We start from the raw sequence: 14707 nt of genomic DNA, 5'->3' as shown, positions 1-14707 counted from the left end.
TGGTGCTGCTGTGGCACTGCAGGGACTTGTAAAGGAAACGCTGAAGAGACCTTCTGCCCTTGAAGCAGTGCTCATGGCTGCTGCTAACTGCAGTGGTTGATTGCAGCCTGGCGGACACCGTCCCAAGCACACTGTCCCACGTGCTCCACCAGTCCAAAGCAGCTCGACGTGGATGTGGGAGAGCCCAGTCCCCTTGATGCAGCACAGGCTGCAGCTCCACAGTGAGGATGGATAAATGCGCCTTGGCTTGACCGGTAGTTGGTCCACAGCCAGCAAAAAGCAAAAGCTGGTCACTCTGCAGCTGCTGGTGGCCCTCAGCAGTCAGGAGTATCTGAGGAAAGCAGGCTTGGTTTGTCAGGCTTGACTCCATTTCATACCTCAAGTTCAGAAGGGAACACAGGCCCACCGGCTGCCCGTGTTCTGATTTATTTGCTGGGCTGTTTCCCACACAGTGGCCAAGTCTGCTTTCCCCATTGTATTTCAGTTCTCCCTTCCTGCAGAGCCGTGAGCACCCCCAAACCGCCTGCTCACATCTGGCGGGGGGTGTTGGTGAGCACGGCACATGCAGGCTCTTGCCAAGGTAATACTTCTCATGGTGGGCTGTGGTCTGGCTTTACCAGCACAGATATCTCCCGGGGGTCCTCGTGCTGGCACAGGCAAACAGCAGATCCATACCTTGCATGTGGTCTGTTGGCCAGTGGTGGTTTCGCCACTGCGGTACGGAGTGGAGCGTGTGTCGGAGCTGTGCCCAGCCGGAGTACTGGTGGTGTCATCTGGCACAAAGCAGTGCCAGAGGCTGGGGAGGTGAACCAGATCACACACGTTCCCCCTGTCTAATACCGGCTGCTTGTGTTTGTCAGGTGTCTTTAAAAGCAAAGGGAATGAGGTTGCAGCCAATTGATTGCCACGCACGTGTTGTGCAGAGAACAGCACTAATGTGCTGCTCGGACCATTCACGAGCTGAGCATCACCATCAGCTCTTCAGGCAAATGCCCTCATGGTAAATCTGGGTTCTTTGTAAGCTCTCAGTGAAACAAACAATTTTCCTCATACATTTCAGTCACGCTATGGGATTTTCATTAAGGGAAGGGGTAGGGAAAAGACCCTTAAAACTATTGCAGGGGAGGAACTTTCTTTGCAGTTGTTTGTAATGGTTTTCCTTCCCTGCTAGATGTGGCTCTGCTTGTGCTCTTCTTGAAATCCCTTTGCGTAGGTGGCAACAGAATCCTTAGATAACCTTCCTGAATGCCAGCCAGGAGGGCGGTGTTCTCAGTAAGCTTCTATTTTAGAGGGCTGCAAGCATTTTAAATGTTAATATGATTTACTAGTATTTGCAAATGAACTGGTAAAAAAATCCTGCTGGTGCACTTCTCTCTTCCCGAACGTTTTCTGCAGCAAGCAGAAGGGCACAGTGAGCAGCTGGGTGGGTACTCTGTCATCAGTGTTTAGGATGTTGTGTTAGACGGGTCTAACACTGGAATTGGTCCGGGGTGGCCCACTCCCAACACTCTGTTTCTTTATTGATTTGTTGGAATGGTTATTGATGGAGATGATTAGTTTCGACTCGGAGATGGTCCACACACGGACCACGTGGTGGTGTGTGTTGGATGGGTCTTACACGGTAAAAATTGGTCCGTGGTGGACCATCCCCGATCACCCGGAGTGGGGGTGCACGGCGGGGAGCCGGCAGGGACACTCCTCCTGGTGCAGGCTGACCCCTTGCATCAGGATGAATGGGCACGGGAAAAGGAAGCCAGCAGGGACGCTCCTCGGGATGCAGGGCTGACCCCCTGCGTCGGGATGAGTTGGCACTTTTGGGGATATAAAAGGCCCGGGATTCGAGAGAGCTCATGAGAGAGAAGAGTAGGGGAGAAGAGGGGGGGGAGATGGATCCAACTACCTTTATGGCTGACATTACCTCTGCGGGGACGCCTGCCAAGTAGTGCCTGCCACCCTGTTGTCTCTCAGTGCACCTCAGAGCTGGCCTCCTGGTCATTGAACAAATGTGTAGGTTGGTAAGAACTGTGCCTAATCTGTTCTTTGGTAGCCTTTAGGTCTCTCTCTTTCTGGCTTGGGATATTCTCTGGGGTTTACATCTGTTTGAGAGTTTCGAATAAACTTTCTAGTAGTTTGGGGTGTGTATGTGTGGCTTAAGTTCCTTCTCCACCTGGAATCCTTTCGATCCCTGAAACAGATGTTTAGGAGCAATCTGAAGAACTCCTTTGGAGAGCTTTATATTTTGCACAAGCTCTTGTCGGTGAAGTTTTCATTAGTTAATGAGTGGAGGTATCCTGCTGGGTACTTTTCTGCTGGGAGATTGGGAAGAAATCAAGTTTAATAGGGATTTGCATACACTGATTTGTTGGTGGAAGCACACTGCAAATGAAAAGCCGTTTAGAAGGGGATGCTGCCTGTGCATCGTGCTGGATGTGTGCAGCTCGCGGGTGGGCAGGTTTGATTTGTGATGGGGCAGGGGCTTGGGTGAGGTGCCCCTGGCCAGTGGGCTGGGAGCAGCCAGGCTGTCACCAAGCAGCACCCCAGGGCTCCTCTGTGCTTGGGTGGGCACTGGAGTTACGTTCTTCGTCTCTTCAGCACCAAAGCAAACTTCTGCAGCATTTGTATTCAAAAGTTGACTTTTTATGACATCGTTAGAGTGGTGACTGGAGGGTGTGAGATCAGTTGCAACTGTGTGTGTATTTGCTGGAGGTGTTAACACTGCTTCCTTGTTTATTTTCATGGGCTGCTGCAGGAACTGGGTCAAAATGAGGCTTAAGAAATACCAAAGTCCAGATCCTGCCATGTATCTTTGTACTTTGTGTTCTCCTCTGCATTTTCTTGTCTTCTTTCACTTTACTAAAGCAAAGAGAATTGCACCATCCTTACAATCATGTCAGTGCTGTCCCTGAGGCTTCCCTCAGGATGGCCAAACCCCTGGAGGGGGGGACCCCCTTGGCATCGCTGACTCATGCAGCCTGGGAGCGAGCCCACCATGTCCAAATCTCATCTTGGTTTCACCAAGGTAGACACCAAGTGAGTCGGCCCTGCGGAGGGGAGGCAGGATGCTCGCCACCTTCACCACCACTTGCTCGTTTCAGTCTTGTTGCTCTGTTGGGGTCGTTGCCAGGGTCTGCAGGGATGCTGAGGTGGTACTGGAGGTGCCCCCTGCCTCCCATCAGCTGGGCTCGCTGCCCTCCCTTGCCAAGACACCACCAGCACAGCTCCCTGCAGCTCCCTGCTCCATCAGCTGCTGCTCTGCTTGCTGAGCTCTCTCCCTAGATGTTTCAATAACATATGTTAAACTACATATATACTAAAATAAAAGCATGCCCCACTTTATATTGCTAAAGAGATCTATTTAATATAATGCTCTAAGAGCGTTTCTTTTCTGATTGCACACTGATTGCAACTAACTGCTCTTCAGGAGACAAGTCAGTGTATGCCAATAATAATGGAAACTTTTAATTTAATGTTTTTTCTGGTTAGGTATTGCCCAGTTTTTGAAGGTCCATGTGTTCATGGCATGAATGGGTTATACACTGGTGTAGTCTGGTGTCGGTATCTGCTTCTCCAGCTTTCTTGTAGAGGCTTCTCTAGCTTTCCTGTAGCTGATTTTGTAGCTGAGACAGGGATAGTATTTGCACTTGGGGGACAACAGAGCGTCCTTTGTTTCTGCCCTCTTTGACTGCACAGTGTCTTTGCACTTTTGGGCAGAATCCTGGAATTACAGTGTGGTAGCTGTTTTCTAACTCTTTCAAAGTAGACTTCTGGAGGCACAGAAAGCCTTTCTCGTGCCATAAGGTCTGGCCAGGTCGTGCTCAGCACTGTCATGTCCCAGTGCCCAGCGTCAACTGACACAGAGTTCCTGGAAAGTGGCTGTGGGGCAAGATGCCCACGTGGCTGAGGGACAGGCACAGGTCACCAGTGCTGCATGCTGGGACCTGGGGCATGTTGTGGTGGGGTGGCGTGGGGCTGGAGCGTCTCTGCACCCACCTATTCCCATGCAGCACGCAGGGACTTCTGCTCATTCCCTTTAGGAATGGGAGGGGAACCTGCGCTTGTGATTCAGAAAGTAAACATCTGCACCACACATAAAACCACGGCAAATTTATAATAAGCTGCTGTCTGTGCTGGGTATTTTGTGTTCTGTGGCAGTTTTATGCTGGTTTTATTTGTTAACACGTCTCTGTAATAAAGTTCTCTATATTGATGTATTTTATTCTCTTTGTAATAAGCCAAAAAGCTCATTGCTGGTGCCTTTTTGCCTGGGGAGGACTCCCAGCCCACAGCTATATTCATGAATGTAACAAAGCATAATGTCTCTGTAATTGCTTGTTTCACCATAGCTGAGTAAAGTCATGGAGCAAACACTACAGGATTTCCAAAAGGAAAAGCTCAAGTAGCCTACAGAATGGGCAGAAAGGCTTTTCAGCTACAATAAAGGTTATTTCTCCAGGCCTGGATCCAAGGCGAGGGCTGAGCTTTCAGCTTCCTCCTCCATGTGACACAGAAGTCTTTGCCCTGGCTTGGTGGGACTTGCTGCATTGTGAACCTTTAGCCTCTGCAGGTGTGCAGTGAGGCCGAAGCATACGCATATCACTTTATTGCAGTTGCAATCATATTATGGTTGCAGCACTTTTTCAGTCACCTTTCAGAAATGGCAGTGTTTTGCCCAAATCCATAGCATCTGAGGCCAAATTCTTCTTGTAAAGAAGGACATTAGTTGGACTGTTGCCGCTGTTTTGTTGTGGTTTTTTTTTTAAATTGGAACTAAATGCATTGAATAAGAAGAATGGAGACCTACAACATTACATTGTCAGGAGTGGACAGCAGTGATGTTGCTGCCTTGACCAGTGAGGTGTGGTGGAGGATGCCCAGGAGATGACCGTGACTCAGAAGTCACCATATGGAACTGAAGGACATTTATTCTCGTAAGCAGAGAGAAACCTGCCTGGCATCCGGGATGAAGACAAAACCAATTACAGGAGGGGAAATGAAAACATTCACTTTCTGACTGGTTTAGTCCATGCTTGGGTCCCACGCAAGCCCTCAGCCCGTTCTGTCAGGGCAGACCTGCACGCTTGGTGTTCAGCTCTTTTTGTAATCTTAAAATCTGTTGTTGTTCTAAGTACAATAAAGGCAGAATCTTGTTTGTTGGAACACAACTCAGTGTGTGGTTTTTGGCTTTCAGTTAATGTGCATGAAAACCGTTATCCAGTGTGACAAATATTAGCTGTTGAAGATGCCAGGAATAAGCAGGTCATTTTTCAGTGGATGAGGCCGCATGTCGGGTCATTCATAGGCTGTTTTCAAACAGTCAGATTTTGCTATTAATCACATATCTGAACTGTTAATTCATTTACACATCGACTAATCCTTCCATATATGCCTCTTTGGGTCTTTTAAATTGAATTTCATTTGATTATTGTATTTCTCAAAGCAAGGAGTTAATAAAGGCCAGTGTCCTCCTTCTCCTGTTGTTATTTTCACTATCTTTACGAGCAGTTGTAAATCCATTCTGCTGGAACTTCTTCATAAAATTGACCTATGTTCTCCAAGTAATAAAGACTACTTATCAGCCTGCCTTTTAATTCAAGGCACAGATGTGAATGCTGCACAGGGTCAAGATTCTATTCACTGTGAGACAAACCAAAGAGCTTGGAAAAAAAAAATACTACCTCATTAGTCCACAAATAGCTGGCAATGTCTAGTGTGTAATGGTGCAGCAGCGGTACATGTACAATGCCCTGCAAGCTGAAAGCACAGTGTTCTGATCGGTACAAAAAGCCTTGCCCATGTGGAGAAGCATCATGCTTAGTCATCTGCAGAGAATCTGGTCCCATGCCTCTACTTGAGTCACAGTTACATATGAATGTCTGTTGTCAACATTCACCCTTAACTGACACGGAGAAACCCATGGCCATTCAGGGGCTGTGGTGCTGTCTCAGATACCTGTCATCATGTTCACCCCAGTGCCCCCCATCAAACTTTTACTTGGCCACCAGTGTCCGCTGGGACATTCGGGAGCTGCTGGTCCAACACATGAGCTCTCTGTTGCCGGTGCTGGCAGGGCTGCCCCATCTCTGCCCCACAACATCGCCACTAGCTGAGGACAGGACACTCGGTGCCAGCCAAGCAGGGGCCAGGGACCATGTTCAGGCTCTCGGGTGTCTCCATCGCTGCTGTGACTGCAGGAGAGCAGAGTCCAAGTGGCCAACCCCACTGTGCAGGGGAGCCAGGGGCAGCCTGGGGCTTGGGCAGCCCAAAGGGATGCAGGATGCGCAGCTTCTGCCAGGCGAAGCCTGCAGCCCTGACCTGGGTGAAACCCTCGCCAGCCCTCCATCGCAGTGGAAACAGGAGCTCAGGGGGCTCAATGCAGCTCAGAGGGAAGGGAGAAATGCTCAGGCATTCCTCGGCAGTGGACAGAAACCTGCATGATGTCCACAATAACCATTCAGCTTAGAAAAAGCTCATAACCAGTCAGCTTAGAAATAGCTCTTCAGGAGGAAGGACTTGCTGGGAGGTCAGAGAGGGCTCCAGAACTCTGCTGCACGCTGCCAGGTACATTTTTCTGTAGGTCTCTGCAGACTCCAGGCTCTAACCCTCCTGGCCCAGTTGGCAAATAGCCCCTGTCCCAGGCAGGCTGCCAGGTGCCTTTACTGGACCTTCGTGATAACAAATGCAGCTGGAACCCTTTTCTGACCAACTCCACCAGCTGAGCGAGTGGGGCTGCTTGGAGCCAAGGCAGCACATGGGGTGCAGCAGGCTGGGCTGGGGCTGTCTGCTGTGATGTGCGCTGGAATGGCAGAAACTGAATCAATCTTGCTTTGTTTTGGGGTTTTTCTTGGCTGAAAAGATCTCATGCGGCCCTAAAATGGCTCTCTGCTTTAAAGCAGTTTGTCTTTGTCCTTAGAACAGCCAGTGGGAATTCTTTAAAACAGAAAAATTGCTCCATTTCCTAAACCAATAATGAGCTGCTTTAAACACACATTTCCACAGTGGTTTTACCTCCGCAGGGCCCTGGGAGCACTGCTCACGCTGACACAGCTGCACTGGCAACCAGTTCCCTGCACGCCTTCCAGCTCTACTGGGGTTTGGGCTGCACTGACCCTCTCAGGCTGCGACAGCACAAGCCAGGGGAAGGGAGATGCTCTGCGTGCCAGGCTTGTTCAGATGTGGACAGACCATAGCCCAAACCATGCCAACAGCGGGGACCACAGTGCACCGCTTGGTCAGGATCCCCTGCGGGACACCCATCTGCTGCCACCCATGTCCCACATTGGCGGTGTTGCCCTGCTCCTCCTCCTGCCCAGTCTCCCATCCCTGGTGGTCCTTTCTCTGTTGAGTAAATGATGGTGCTGAGCTGTGCCTGCAGGGATGCTGGTGCCTGCACACGTGTCATGCCTCTGCATTGCTCGAAGGGTTCAAAATTAAGCCACTGAACTGACCTGTGACTGACAAGATATCTTACCCAGTCAAAGAATGGAAACAGACCAGCTTTTCACAGGTCTAAAACTGCCTGTAGAGTACTTAAAGCAGTCGCAGACAGTGCTTGGGACTACAGACCAGACAGTGAAGGATTCCCAGCCTTGAGATGCTACAGGGCCTGGTCATGAGCAAATTAACTGTTTATTATTAGAGTCCTTTAAACTTAGGTTAGTTTCTCCAGTTGCATAACAAGTTTTTGCAGCTCCCTTTGAGACATACTAACCAGAGCGCCAGGCTTCACCTGGAGCCTGCATCCAAAGCGGGAATGCTGATATCCTGCTGCCCTACTCTGGTACCACGGCTGTGGTCAGGGCTGGGAGAGGCAGCAGGAGCTGCTCTGCTCTCCCCATGCAGCCATAGACCTCAGCAGGCTCACGCTGACTCGTGTGCTCTCGACACGAGGAACATCGGCCAACTCTGGGGTTTGCTCCTACCCCAGAATTCCTGCCACCTCCCACTACACCTACGGGTAGATGCCAAGGAAAGGGTGAGCAGGGCCCTGTGTGCCCCCATCCTGTCCTTGCCAGAGCAGGGTGACCACAGGGGCATGGCATGGCACCGCAGTGCTGGGATGGCTGAGGCACAAAGGATGCCTGGCCTGCAGGAGGACAGAAGTGCCTCAGGGAGAGGGGAAAGGAGTTTGTTTCTCTGAGCCTCCATGGGAATGGCAATGTTTTATATATGCATTCAAGAATCTTCAGAACTTCAGCCTTTCAGGAGCTCTCAGACTCCGACAAAGGCTGTGAAAGCACTTCTTCCATAAGGAAAACAGAAAGCACTGCCACATTTACTGCTTCAGAGCATCTCCTGACTTTTTAAGCCAATTGCAGGATTATTTTTTTTTGGTGGCCCGACTCTTTGTGGATGTATAGGCCAAGTAACACTGCTGATGGTTGCCAAGAAAACGTCTGGTGCAGAAGACTCTGATCTTGCAAAAAGCCCTGTGTGGGTGGATTCCTGATCCATCATGGGTCTCTGTGCAGCACATAAATTCAAGATGTCTGTGCTCCACTAAGTACATTCCAATTCTAAATTTATCATACAGATGTGTCTACTGAAGTGCGCCTTTAACCTCTCCAGATTCTTCCTTTGGGAAAACCTCACTGAGGCCCAGTGTCAAGCTTTGCAAAGTCTGGTTGTGTTATCTTTTCTCCGTATAAAAACCTACAAGGTTTTGCTTATGCTGAAAAAGATTTCTTTCTTGTTCAGGTTAAATCAAAATGTTTTCCAGAACAAAATAAACCCCGCACCTGTGGGTGGGGACACCAGAATTGTTGGGATAGTGCCCTGGTGCTTGTTCCAATTCGTAATCATTTAATTCAAGGGCTAATGGGAAAACAGGGTTTTCTCACTGTTGATTTGAAGACATCCATCACTGGAAAAAATTACAGACCCCAAAGGGAGCTTTTCAGAGAAAAAATGAGGGGGGAAAAACCCCCAAAAGCCCTCAAGTTGCTGCTTGCAATCACAGAATTGTTTGGGTTGGAAGGGACTTTAGAGCTCATGCACTTCTAACACCCCTGCCACTGGCAGGACCATGCTTTGCAGGGACAGTGATTGCTCTGGGGTGGGGGCCAGGGCAAAAGGCACAGATCTGCTCCAAGCCTGCAAACTTGGACTCATGCTACAAAGCTCAGCACCCTTATACTAGGGCTGGGATGGTGTGAAATAATTGCACAAGGACACGGAGAAGGATACCAGGTCCAGCCAAAGACTCTCACCAACACCAGGGCTGAACTAATTCCTCTCAAACCACTGGAGCAGTTCCTGAGGTGCAGGCTTTCCCAGCTACATCTCACTAGGTTAAAAAAATTAAATAAATCCCTCAACAAAGCAGTGAGTTTATAAGTATAAAGATGTTTGTGCTGACAGAAGCAGCTGAATGATCTGGGGACTTCAAAACAGACTGGAGTTGTGGTTGCAGTCACCGGCGGTGAGCAGGGCTCCATCACCCCAAGCACACCCCTGTGCTGCCCATGGGACCAGAGCAGTGGGACCTGCACAGCAGAGGATGGCTGCAGCGTGGCAACACTTGAGCATTGCTTAAAGAAGGAAGAAAGCACACTTGGACTCTTCTTTTTCGTTTTTTTACTTCATGGAAATTTTATAAACACTGGCAGTAACCTACACTTTTACATGACAAAATGGCTCTGGTGGCGAATGTGTGGGGCCCTGCCACACTGCACGGGGTGAATCCCATGTTCCCAGCTGCTGTGGCAATGGCAGCAGGGATTGCGCCCCACAGCCTTCCACCAGCACAACCCAACACCCTACTACTGCTCCACTGATGGTCCCAGCCTTCAGCTGCACTCACAGAGGAGGAAAAACCAGCAGAGACACACGTGTGATGAATGCCTAAAATTACACAATGAAATACGTTTCTAATAAGCTGCTTCCTTCCATTGTTCACAACATCAGACTTAAAACCAAAGTCCCTTGGTTTTTTTTCCTTCCCACAGACCCCAGCTCTGTCCCACAGGGTCTGCACTGGGTGGTGAGCATGAGGCTGCCTGTACACCAGCAGTGTGGGAGATGCAACAACCATTGTTTCCAGGTCCACATGCAGAGGCAACACCAGAGACACCCATGTCCAGGGAAGCCCGTGTGCTTCCCAAACCAACAGCCTCAAGGGGTTCTCAAAGCACAGCCCAGAGAGCTAAATGCTGACCTTCTGTGGATGAGTCCCTGGCCTGACACCTCTGGGACAGCCAACCCAAGAGAGGATGAAGCCACCAAAGGGCAGGCTTAGGTGGCAGTGCTGCCCACAGTGGGATACCTGGGACTGGTTTCTCTGCTGGGTGGCTAGAGAGGCTCCCCAGCCATCTGGGCTGGTCAGAGCACCTCTCCCCCACTTCACTCTCACTGGCTTTCAGCTCCATCTTAACTGCTCTCTTAGATACCTGATCAGAAAACACTATGATGTGCTTTGTTTCAGTGCTGCTCACACCTCCCAGTCAGAGGGTGCAGCACAAAGGGTTCACCACAGCTTTGAAAAGCCCTGAGATGCCAGAGTGTGTAACACAGTCCAGATGTTGACACCACTGGGGGGTTTGTTTTTTAAAGCCACTTTTACGTGCCTCTGTTCAAAGCAGGGGTACAGGAGTGAGCAGCTGGGGCACCACCAAAGCCCAGGGAGCAGAAGCACCATTGACACGATACGTGTGTGTCCAGTGAACGCCAGAATTACATTCAGCAATAGAGCAGACGGACACTAGCTACGCGCACAAGGCAAGGTCAGGAGGCAGCACGGGAAGGACCATGGCAGCATCCTACAGGCAAACCTGCGCCGGGTAGGACACAAAGTGCGCTTGAGAGGACGGAGCTACTGGGGATGTTTGGTCACTAGTTTGGGAATGCTCCCAGCACCCAAGGAATATCATTCAAAACAGGGAAGTCACCTTTGGGCTGCCGAGAGGAAGAAGGGAAACTGCTCATTGCCTATTTACAGCTGAAGAACTGAGCCTGTGTGTCGGCTGATCAGCCTTTACTGTTAACAGGAGTACTAGGGGTGGTCCTGGCTAGGAGAAACCTTCCAGAACTAAGGGCATCATCTACAGAGCCACTGCTGAGGAAAAGAGACTGGACATCTCTTGGATTGGAAATTAATATAACAAGCAAACAAGAAATTGGGTTCCACTTAGAAAAATGATGTGCTGTGGCCCACATTTCAGCAAGTATCAATTCCTCACCACCTCTATGCTGGCCCACCAGAATAACCCCGGGACAGAGACTTCTTGGTGGGAAGAGGATGTGGTGGGAAAATGGCTCACATTGGAGGAGGAAGAGGAAGAGGAGGAGGAGGAGCAGCATCTGCTGCCTCCTTCTCCCAGCTGTGCTCTTGGAAGCTGCTGACCTGAGCACTGCTGACTGGAATGACGTGATCAGCACCGATTGGAATGTCAATGCGCAGGCAGGGGATGGGGCAGGCAAAGCCCCCTGGCACAGTCATGTCTGCTGGCACAGTTTTCCAGGACAGGGGCAGGCTGATGCCAGGGAGGAGATGAAGAGATGTCCTGCAGAGCGAAGCATGATGGTCCCCCCAATTCCTGTCCTGCCTGCCTTAGCACAGCAGCACTTCCAGTAACAGATACTGCTCTCCTACACACTGAAAAACGCACTATAGCACACTATAGCTTACTGAGCGAGGAAAACATAACATAAAGGAAGGAGCTTCTTATGGCAAGGGGCCAACCCCAAACTCCAGTTGCTCTACCCTTGCATCCACACCTGGGAAGTTAGCCCCTTGTGTTTTGACTCCAATGTCTGTCCAAGGTCATCCTTGCAAAGGTACATTTCCCAAAAAGTGAGCAGGTAAGTGGCCACTCTGGTCCCCCGCTGTCCTTCCCACAGCCCTGCAAACACTGCTGGTCACCTGCAAGGCCACACATGAGCATCCTTCACAGCTTGCGTGAGAGGAATGGCAGAAGGGCTGGGAACAGTTCAACACAGATGTGTGGGTAGGGTCTTCTCTCCACCGTTATCTCCTTCTCTTCTAATTTCTTGAGCCACTTCTGACAGCATGCTCTGAAATTATCGTCCGGTAAGATAGCTGCTCTCCAGGGGCACTGGAACTGGAAAAGTCTTAGCTGTGACACATCCGTTTCACAAGCACAGAAAATCTCCTGGGTCTAGCTGGGCTGAGATGGTTACAAAGTCTGGAAGAAGATAACAAGCATGTTCTATACAGCAGTGTAAATTCATCAGCGATTGCAAAACCACAACCAGAGCAAGCCCAGATCTTGGCACCATCAGCTGATTTACTCCACCCCTCAAGAGCACGGGCCAATTCCAGTCACTATCTTCCCTTTTGCAAGGTTCTCCTACAGGAAGGACATTTCTCCTGATCTTTCTTTTGAGATTCCCATTGCCTCCACTGGACTCCCACCACCCTATAAATGCCAAATTTGTGTTACATGTGTGCTTTTGGTTTATTATCTATCTGGTTTGTTGTCACAAACACTTACCTTTAGCCTCAGCTCTCATCACCTGGGATCCTGCCTTGTGGTGATGAAGAACTATATAGAAGGAAGTAGAAGAATACAGAAAACAAACATTAATGCAATAAGCAAGCTCAAACTCAGACCCAAACCTAAATCAAGGGCTGGGTAACAGTCAGGTCAGGGATGTATTCTGCAACACAGCAAGTGAACTCAACATTTATCAGACTTACACGCAAACCTGCTTGCACTTTTGGCAGAGGCTGGTGATCTTTAATGGCAGGAAGCTGAAGCTTATTCGAGCAGGTATCATTACAAATGAAATCTGCTGCTACAAAGCACAACACTCACAATCCAAAGCTCCCCATCCCAGCCTAGCCTGAAGGCATCCATGCCCAAGCTGTCACTCCATCCCACCACACCTCTCTGTGGTGGAGCTATGCCTGCACGTACACAGGGTGCAGGACCATCCATCCTCTGCTCTCGCATCTCTGACCAGCTGCTGTGATCTAACCAGCCCTCCTCACCTCTCCCATGGCCTTATCTCTGCTCTTTGCAAAGGCTGAGAAGTAAGTACACTGTGCACTACACTGCTTAGATGCTCACACATGACAAAAGGAATCCATAGATGTATTTGTTACTTAGCTGATTTACATTTAACTTATCAAGTTTGTATCTGGATTCCCATTTTACACTTAGTGCTCTTTGTTTAGTTCCAGCATTTTGGCTGAGACCCATCTTCTGCCCATGAGTGTGAGGCAAGAAAGGTTGGGGCTGGGGCTTCCTGAGCTGACTCGCTTTGCCTTGGAGGGAGCTCCCCATGCAGTTATTTACATGCCAGCTTCTCAGTGCCAGGCTTACTTGCTTGTTCTTCGGGAAGCTGTCTCAAAGAACTTTGTCCTAGAGGCCACCCTGCAGAGAGAACAAAAGAGGTCACTCCAGTTATCTGTTAAGACAAGTTGTTAATTAGATCTCACCTGTGCTAGGGAAAAGAGCAGAAGCATTAGCAGACAAAGAAGATGATCACCTTTGACTGATGTCTTTTCTGCTGAGGCAGAGGCTGTGTTCCTCATGCTGCCAGCTCCATTCCCCTCCGTCTTCCCACTGTCCTGGCCTTGCAGACCTTCATCACTTTTGGCTAGACTGCTTATTTCCATGCTCTTGCTTATAATCCTACATGCTGGTCTATAAACCTGCATCTATCACCTTTTATGGCCTCTCCTTCAGTTTTTATGTACTCCATCCCTGCTAGGATGGCAGAGGAATGGAATATGCATCATTGCTGGACGTGCAGCAGCAGAGAGCTCTGCAGTGGACCCAGGTTCCAGCCCCCCCCCCAGCCAGTCCTGGCTGCTGGGCTGAGATCCCTGTGTATTTAGTTGTCCTTTTTCTTTTCTTTTCTTTTTTTATTCCCATTGAAGCTAGCAGGGTTTCTGTCTCTTTAAAATCTGAAAGAAATCTGATGAAGCTGAACTTCATACAATTACCTTAAGAGAGACCCAAGCTGGATCTTGTCCTTCCCAGGGAAGCGTCTCATTTGAGAGGCTTGCTCAGACCCAGGCAGGGAAGGGCTTTCCAGCTTCATCACAGCAAAGAAGGTGAGGGGACAAAGCTCAGCCCCAGGGCTGTACTTGAGAAGGTTCAGAGCTTTGTTTTTCCTGCATGTGCTTGCCTTTGCTATGGCCATGGCTCCCCTCCCAGGCTATGCCCTCTGCACAGCTTTCCAAGATGTCATTCAAACTGCAGTCGCATGGGTGTTGGAGGGAATGTCCACAGGCTCCAGCTATTGTACATCACCAGCACTGGAAACCAAAGTGGTATTTCTCCTCCTCCTCTTCCAAAATTACCATTAAGTGACACCAGCTTCTACTCCTGCTGCCTGGGCTGACCTCATCCCCCTGCATGTTCCCCAAGCCCCTGGGTGACAGCAGCTCCCTCAGGCTGAGCTGCCCATCCTGGGTACCACGTGCTTCCCAAGGGCTGCTGACTTACACAGATGAAGGCATCTCTTCTGCTGTGACCGCTATCAGATCTGGCCTCTGCTCCAGCTTTGGAGGGACAGGAGTCCTGCATGGAGGGTCTGGAGGTCTCACTGGGGGACGCGTAATCACGGGCTTATCACCATGGGATCGTGGCTTAGGGACACCATCGCACTCACCTGCAAGGTTGAAGATTACAAACAGAGTATAAAGCTTTGGTAGAGGGCTAGGTGTTTATGAGAGGCATCAAACAAGTTAATGGGCTTAGTTCTGTTTATGTGTCTGCCGCACCATCCTCACTCTGAC

At 49.8% G+C, this 14707-nt stretch overlaps 1 protein-coding gene across 1 annotated transcript in view; it reads right to left on the bottom strand.

The window, feature by feature from the left end:
• Positions 1–12457: 12457 nt before the first annotated feature.
• The window catches only part of LOC104405095 (oligophrenin-1-like), a gene marked incomplete at its 5' end in the record, with an annotated part of 12982 nt that continues 10732 nt past the window's right edge, over positions 12458–14707 (bottom strand). The window contains 3 exons of the mRNA XM_010013732.1: positions 12458–12500; positions 13284–13334; positions 14415–14580. Coding sequence (XP_010012034.1) covers positions 12458–12500; positions 13284–13334; positions 14415–14580 — 260 coding nt within the window. The remainder of the gene's footprint in view (positions 12501–13283; positions 13335–14414; positions 14581–14707) is intronic.

This window comes from Nestor notabilis, unplaced genomic scaffold (genome assembly GCF_000696875.1).
Source record: "Nestor notabilis isolate BGI_N333 unplaced genomic scaffold, ASM69687v1 scaffold7230, whole genome shotgun sequence".
NCBI classification, from domain to species: Eukaryota; Metazoa; Chordata; class Aves; order Psittaciformes; family Psittacidae; genus Nestor; species Nestor notabilis.
This window is presented reverse-complemented; position numbering and strand designations above follow the sequence as displayed.